The following is an 8,382-nucleotide window of genomic DNA, read 5'->3' on the forward strand; positions in this document are numbered from 1 at the left end:
AAACAGTTTTGAAACAATTTTTCAGCAATATCCAAAATGATCCAATACATAACTGTGTGTACATTGTGACTGAGACCAGTCTTTACATACCTCACTGTGACACTGATTGAATGCTTTCTTTCTGGTGTGGATCTGCTGGTGTTGTTTCAGGGAACCCAAAGTTGTAAAAGTCTTCTTACACTCGTCACATCTGTATGGTCTCTCCCCAGTGTGGACACGTTGGTGAACTTTGAGGTATGCAATGGAGCTGTAGCGCTTCCCACACTGGTCACAAATGTATGGTTTAACCCCAGTGTGGGTCACTTCATGAGCTTTTAACTGTGAGTACTGTACAAATAGTTCACCACAGTAATCACATACATACACATCATATCCAGTGTGGATGCGTTGGTGACATTTTAAGCTTTGTTGGTGCTTGAAAGTTTTTTCACAGGAGTCACAGTGGTACCGCTTTCTACCAGAATGGGGGCATTGATGGATCAACAACTGTTCATGTTGAGTAAAGGTTTTCACACACTGATCACAGTTGAATGGTTTAACTCCACTGTGAATGAGTTGATGACTTTTTAAGTTTCTCTTGTGAGTAAAAGCCTTTCCACACTGATCACAGTTGAATGGTTTCACTCCACTGTGAATGAGTTGATGACTTTTTAACATAATCTTCTGAGTAAAAGCCTTTCCACACTGATCACAGCTGAATGGCTTTACTCCACTGTGAATGAATTGATGATCTCTTAACGTACTCTTGTCAGTAAAAGCCTTTCCACACTGATCACAGTTGAATGGTTTAACTCCACTGTGGATGAGTTGATGTTTTGCTAGAGTACTCTTGTGAGTAAAAGCCTTTCCACACTGATCACAGCTGAATGCTTTAGCTTCACTGTGAATGAGTTGATGACGTCTTAAGTTACTTTTGTCAGTAAAAGCCTTTCCACACTGATCACAGTTGAATGGTTTAACTCCACTGTGAATGAGTTGATGACTTTTTAAGTGACTCTTGTGAGTAAAAGCCTTTCCACACTGATCACAGTTGAATGGCTTAACTCCACTGTGAATGAGTTGATGACTTTTTAAGTGTCTCTTGTGAGTAAAAGCCTTTCCACACTGATCACAGTTGAATGGCTTAACTCCACTGTGAATGAATTGATGATCTCTTAACGTACTCTTGTCAGTAAAAGCCTTTCCACACTGATCACAGCTGAATGGTTTAACTCCACTGTGGATGAGTTGATGTCTTAACGCACTCTTGTGAGTAAAAGCCTTTCCACACTGATCACAGCTGAATGCTTTAACTTCACTGTGAATGAGTTGATGACGTCTTAAGTTACTTTTGTCATTAAAAGCCTTTCCACACTGATCACAGTTGAATGCTTTAACTTCACTGTGAATGAGTTGATGTCTTTTTAACAGAGTCTTGGTCGTAAAAGCCTTTCCACACTGATCACAGCTGAATGGTTTCTCCACAGTGTGAATACGTTTGTGAATTCTTAGCTTTGTTGCTGTGATAAAAGTCTTGCCACATTGCTCACAACTCAGTGATTCATCTCTTTTTGCTGTTGTTGCCGAACCCTCCTTATCCTCCTCAGAGGTCCGACATTTCACTCCATCACTGTGTTTACATTTCTGTAGCAAAAGACAAAGATAAAAACAGAGGCAGTGATGGAAGAGCAATCATGAAAAAATTCCATGTAGTTGGACATGAGGCTGAAACAAGATCAAGAATCTGCAGACATGCTAGCAGCTTTGTCATTAGAAACCTAGAAATGTGTCAACAGCACACTCACAATGTCAACAAAACTATTTTCACAGGCCGATAGTTTTCAGCTTTCTGCACGGTAGTTTTAGAATAGGTTGTTGCTAGAGGTACGGACCCGTAGCCATAGCCTGTGGACTACGGATACGGCACTTGCCATTTGCCAATCAGATACGCGAGATCTGGTCACGTGACTCCCGGTAGACGCTAGCGGTACGGACCCGTAGCATCGGTACTACAGGTACGGACCCTAAACCTGACCCTAACACTAACCCTAACCTTAACCTTTGCTTACCTTTCAACAGTTTGCAGTGGTTAGCAGCTTCTTGACTCGCAAGACTCGCGTACGGGGCCGTATTTGTCTGGCAAATGGAAAGTGCCGTATCCGTAGCCCACAGGCGACGGGTACGGGTCCGTATCTGTAGACACTACCTTTAGAATATTGGGTAGCAAAATCTGTCGATCACCGTGAAAAGCAAAGCAGAGCTGGGACTGATGGGATTGTACCACCAGGATCTCTTGATCCCCAAACTTTCCGTTAAGTTACATTACTGGATAAATGTACACTGACAGTCATTAAAAACTTTGAGACCATGTTTTTCAACATAATTTTTATTTGTTTAGCATATTGGCATACAGAAACAAAAATCTAAAGTTTCAAGAATGATTTCAAAATAAAGAATTTCACAAAAGACAAAACAAATACCGAGTATGGCCTCCATTTGCTTCGATGCTGGCAGCAATCCGTCGGCACATGCTTTGGACCAGGCTTCTGATTGTGGGTTGGAACAGCCCATACGCCTGGCTACATCACTGTAGCTCAAACCGGCCTCCACCATACCCAGTGCCCAGAGACGTTGTTCATGTGATAGACGCGGCATGATGCTGTTCACTGGACTAACAATGGTGACCTTTTTTGGGCCTTTTTATAGGCCTTCAAAACCCATTCTCAAATTGTGCAGATACTCACTGAGTATCGCTTGGTGTGTATTTGATTCACTTTTGCAAAGTGACCAACCCATGTGCAATGAATCATGACAAAATAAATCATTATCTCAACTACCAGGGCACTAGATCATCAGTAAATCCACAATGAATAATTACAACCCCCCTACAAGTAGAATTCTGCGTACATTTCTACCTCAAAGTTTCTATTGACTGTCAGTATACAATATGAAAAGCATACAACATCAACGTCCAGATTTAGGTCTTAATGGCAGCAGGGTCAATTCAGACCACCAACACTTTCTACACACGTGGACAAAATTGTTGGTACCCCTCAGTTAAAGAAGGAAAAACCCACAATTCTCACTGAAATCACTTGAAACTCACAAAAGCAACAATAAATAAAAATTTATTGAAAATTAAATAATCAAAATCAGCCATCACTTTTGAATTGTTGATTAACATAATTATTTAAAAAAACAAACTAATGAAATAGGGCTGGACAAAAATGATGGTACCCATAACTTAATATTTTGTTGCACAACCTTTTGAGGCAATCACTGCAATTAAACGATTTCTGTATTTGTCAATGAGCGTTCTGCAGCTGTCAACAGGTATTTTGGCCCACTCCTCATGAGCAAACAGCTCCAGTTGTCTCAGGTTTGATGGGTGTCTTCTCCAAATGGCATGTTTCAGCTCCTTCCACATATGTTCAATGGGATTCAGATCTGGGCTCATAGAAGGCCACTTTAGAATAGTCCAACGCTTTTCTCTCAGCCATTCTTGGGTGTTTTTGGCTGTGTGTTTTGGATCGTTGTCCTGTTGGAAGACCCATGACCTGCGACTGAGACCAAGCTTTCTGACACTAGGCAGCACATTTCTCTCCAGAATGCCTTGATAGTCTTCAGATTTCATCGTACCTTGCACACTTTCAAGACACCCTGTGCCAGATGCAGCAAAGCAGCCCCAAAACATTACTGAGCCTCCTCCATGTTTCACCGTAGGGACAGTGTTCTTTTCTTCGTATGCTTGGTTTTTGAGTCTATGAACATAGAGTTGATGTGCCTTACCAAAAAGCTCCAGTTTGGTCTCATCTGTCCAAAGGACATTCTCCCAGAAGCTTTGTGGCTTGTCAACATGCATTTTTGCAAATTCCAGTCTCGCTTTTTTATGAGTTTTTTTCAGCAGTGGTGTCCTCCTTGGTCGTCTCCCATGAAGTCCACTTTGGCTCAAACAACGACGAATGGTGCGATCTGACACTGATGTACCTTGGCCTTGGAGTTCACCTTTAATTTCTTTGGAGGTTGCTCTGGGCTCTTTGGATACAATTCCAACGATCCGTCTCTTCAATTTGTCATCAATTTTCCTCTTGCGGCCACGTCCAGGGAGGTTGGCTACTGTCCCGTGGGTCTTGAACTTCTGAATAATATGAGCCACTGTTGTCACAGGAACTTCAAGCTGTTTAGAGATGGTCTTATAGCCTTTACCTTTAAGATGTTTGTCTATAATTTTTTTCGGATGTCCTGGGACAATTCTCTCCTTCGCTTTCTGTTGTCCATGTTCAGTGTGGTACACACCTTTTCACCAAACAGCAGGGTGACTACTTGTCTCCCTTTAAATAGGCAGACTGACTGATTATGAGTTTGGAAACACCTGTGATGTCAATTAAATGACACACCTGAGTTAATCATGTCACTCTGGTCAAATAGTTTTCAATCTTTTATAGAGGTACCATCATTTTTGTCCAGCCCTATTTCATTAGTTTGTTTTTTTTAAATAATTATGTTAATCAACAATTCAAAAGTAATGGCTGTTTTTGATTATTTAATTTTCAATAAATTTTTATTTATTGTTACTTTTGTGAGTTTCAAGTGATTTCAGTGAGAATTGTGGGTTTTTCCTTCTTTAACTGAGGGGTACCAACAATTTTGTCCACGTGTGTAGTTTCTCCTAGGGGCTCAGATGTTGATACCAGTCCAGAAAAGAACTGTAATTCTGCCACTGAATTCTGGATTTGACCCCGGCAATTTGTTGTGCAGCAGTTACACAAGCGTTCACCATCAAACAACAAAAGCAACAAAACAGTAAAACAGTTAAAGGAATAGGAACGATTAAAGGAAATGTTTTAAAAATGTAAAAAACACAGTAAAACAATTACAAGCAAAATAAAAGCCATTTAAAGAAAAATCAAACAAAACATAAGATAGACAGGGAGATCAGCAGCAATCTTGGTCATTTAGTCAGACGTAGAAAAAGTTTTCAATCAACGATGTAATCAGGTTGAGGACTTTTCTTTGGTCTGCACTGTTTGAGACACCAGATTACATTGCCCACATCAAGAAAGGGATTCTGTGGAGAGGCTGACATGAGACAGTTTTTAGTCTCAGCATGTTTAGCCCTAAAATCATGGGAGTCAAACCTGACATAAAAACTGTTTAGACTTTGAGCCAGCTCTAAATCAGAATTATAACCGCTGAGCTGAACTCTCTCAATGACACATTAATTAGTCCCAGTGATCAGAGTCATGCCGTCCCAGACTGAACTGAGGTTGTTCATTTTGAGCTGAGACTCAAGTTTGTCTTTGTATTGTCTTTTGTGGGTCCTGATCTCCGACTTTATTTCCTTCTGTCGGTTATACAGATTTAGTGTATTTCCTTCTCTGAAGACTGTTTTCTTTCTGTACAGTAGGTCTTTAAGCTTCTTAGAAAGCCATGGCTTAGTGTTCGGATATAGTTTAACAGTTTTTTTTCAGGAATAACACTGGTTTCACAGTCTGTGACCCAGCTGCTCACATCAGTCGGTTCATCAATATCAGCTGAGGACTCCTTAAACACGTCCCAGTCAGTAACCTCCAGACATCCCTGCAGAGTGTGACAAACTTTCACTCTGATGTTCTGCACTTTGCCTTGCTTCAGTACAGTGGTAGACAGGGATAAGGAGGATGTAGTTGTGGTCAGAGGAACCCAGAGGAGGGAGGGGGATTTGTAGCGCTTGTATTAGTTAGTTAGTTTCAAGTTTATTTGTAAAAGGACAGCGTGCAGTTACATTAAAAGATGGTTGCACCAGATTTAGCTTCAAGCTAATTTCCATCTGTAGTCCTTGGTCAATAAAAAACATTCATTATTTAAAACAACGCATATAAAACACATTACCTTAATGCAAAACAAAATCAAAATCAATCTTAAAATATTTACAAATATGTATGGAACGTTGTTGGTTTATAGAACAATAATCAAAATGCAAAAGTATAACGAGGAAGACTGTTTTCAAACCAATTACAATATATTTAAAGTGCATTTAAATGACAAAAACAAAGTGCAAAAGTACAAAGATAAAGTGCAGAGTTGTATGCGAAAAAATAGTTTCATAAATCCTAAAGGTGGTAGCTATCAGATGGCACCGACAAGGGCAGCATCCGATAGCTCTCCACCAGATTGGTACTATAAATACACACTGTACTATTTTTGCACTGATAATCTAGTAGTCTGGCAGCCATCAGATGGTACCCACGAGGGTATCATCTGATGGCCAAATACCCGTCTGGTATTATTAATGCGAACAGGACTGATGATCAAACAGCCAGTTTTTAACAGCCCGAGAAAAGGTGTGGAAATCTGCCATGTTCTTAAAATTATCAGGCAGCCCATTCCATTCCTTGATGGCTTTGTAAGAAAAGGCTGACTGAGAGAAGGCAGACTTTCTTTTGGGAATGTGGCAGTCACCCCTGGACGCCGACCTAAGCACTCTACTGGTTAGTTGAGAGCGTAGCTGTACATAGGTCTTTAGAGGGGGTGGTGCTGCGTCATGTAAGATTTTATGTACCAGGCGGATATCAGAGTACCTGATCAGGTTGTCAAAGCTTAAAATTTTATATTTTTCCAATATGTTGCAATGGTGGTACCGCCGGGGCTTTATATCGAGGATTTTCAAGGCCTGATTATGTAGTGCCCTAAGAGGGTTTAGAACTGTCAACTTAGCTTGAGACCATGATGACATACAATACAACATATGGGATATAATTATAGCATTGAAATAAGTTTTTGCAGCTTCCAGCGACAAAGAGCTCCTAATGTGCTGGAAGTTCACGTTAAATTTTAAAACCTGACAGATCTTTTGACGTGCTTTTTAAAATTAATCGTAGGATCCAATATAACACCTAAGTATTTTACTTCCTCTACGTTTTTGATCATATGACTACCGACATAGATATTAGGGGGGCATTTAGATTTTGCTTGTTGGAGAAATACATTGTAACGGTTTTCTCTGTGTTCAACGTAAGGCATGACTTGTTAAGCCATTCAAGTGCTTTTCCCATTGTCACTGAAAGCTTAGATGCGACAGAATTTGCATCAGAGCCATGTGCAAAGAAAACCGTGTCATCAGCATACATCAAGACCTCCACATCATCACAGATGGAAGGTAGGTCATTGATGTACAAACTGAAGAGTAACGGCCCCAGAATAGACCCTTGGGGCACACCTGTAAAACAGGTTGTGAACGGCGAAGTTTTGTCATTTATTCTTACGCACTGTTGGCGATATGACTGAAACCAACTGATAGTGTTTGCGGAAAGGTTAAAATTTTGCAGTTTTTTCAGCAGCACAGAGTGGTTCACTGTATCGAATGCCTTACGAAGATCCAGGAAAATGGCCCCAACTACCCCTCCCTTATCAAGACTGGATTTGATCACCTCGAGGAAATAACAACATGCCGTGTCGGTAGAGTGTTTTGAACGAAAACCAAATTGCATGGGATGTAAAATATTGCTATTATCAAGGTGCTCAATCAGCTGTTCTGCAACAATTTTTTCAATAACTTTAGAGACCGCAGGCAGTATACTAATGGGTCTATAGTTCTTAATATCCTTTCTGCTACCTGACTTGAAAATAGGTGTTACAATTGCTGTTTTAAGAGGGAGGGAAAAACACCTTCACTGAAAGACTGATTTGTTATATGCACAAGTGGTGCTGCTAAAACATTTTTATATTTCTTTACAAACAACGGGTCAAGTCCCCATGAATCCTTTAACTCTGGAATTAGAGAGTGACGAAATAACTTTGCTGACCTTTTTCTTCATTCACATATTCTAAATTCAGAACATCCAACCGAGAGGGAAGTAACCCTCTTGTAAACCACAAGCTACAGACCCTACAGAGGCTGATAGTGATGTTGTTGGTGCCTCGATGTTAGAGGGACCACATAGCTCGGAGATGGAGGGTGATAAAATACTCATTAAACATATTTGCAACCTTCAAGCTGTTCTTTACAGTTGTTTGTATAGCAGGAGCAGATGCTCCACTATTTTGAGAGTTTACATCAAGTTCAATGGTTCCTTTGCTAGTCTGCTCTTTCCCAGATAGTTTATCAATACACCTCCATATCAGTTTACTGTTTCCTTTGGCCTGTTGTATCATTTCTAGAAAAAAGTCAGCTTTTGCTTTTCTCAGCTGTCCTGTGACTTTGTTTCGTAGGCTTTTAAAGAGCAGCTGGTCAGTGTTGAGCCTAGATTTAAGATACCTTTTCAGGGCAGCATCCCTTTCTTTCATTAAAAACCATAGCCTCTCACTTAACCATGGGAGCATTTTTTTACTTTTAAATTTCCGCACCTGGGTTTTTGTAAATTTGGAGAGAGTTTGAAAATATAATTTTTTAAGAGTGCTGCAAGCCTGCTCAGTGTCCCTGCC

The 8,382-nt window shown here is 40.3% G+C and overlaps 2 protein-coding genes across 20 annotated transcripts in view; one reads left to right on the forward strand and one right to left on the reverse strand.

Moving 5' to 3' along the window:
• Window positions 1–8,382, forward strand: part of LOC127531994 (zinc finger protein OZF-like) — a 289,632-nt gene that overhangs the window by 198,066 nt on the left and 83,184 nt on the right. The gene's annotated exons all lie outside the window — the stretch shown is intronic.
• The window catches only part of LOC127531964 (zinc finger protein 665-like), a 266,519-nt gene that overhangs the window by 154,113 nt on the left and 104,024 nt on the right, over window positions 1–8,382 (reverse strand). For 8 of the 18 annotated variants that reach the window (XM_051942661.1, XM_051942657.1, XM_051942656.1 and 5 more), the window contains exon 3: window positions 91–1,623. The exons of the other annotated variants lie outside the window; for them this stretch is intronic. In XM_051942661.1, the coding sequence (XP_051798621.1) occupies window positions 91–1,623 (1,533 nt within the window). The remainder of the gene's footprint in view (window positions 1–90; window positions 1,624–8,382) is intronic. 18 annotated transcript variants of the gene reach the window in all.

This window comes from Acanthochromis polyacanthus, chromosome 22, assembly GCF_021347895.1.
Source record: "Acanthochromis polyacanthus isolate Apoly-LR-REF ecotype Palm Island chromosome 22, KAUST_Apoly_ChrSc, whole genome shotgun sequence".
Classification (NCBI taxonomy): Eukaryota; Metazoa; Chordata; class Actinopteri; family Pomacentridae; genus Acanthochromis; species Acanthochromis polyacanthus.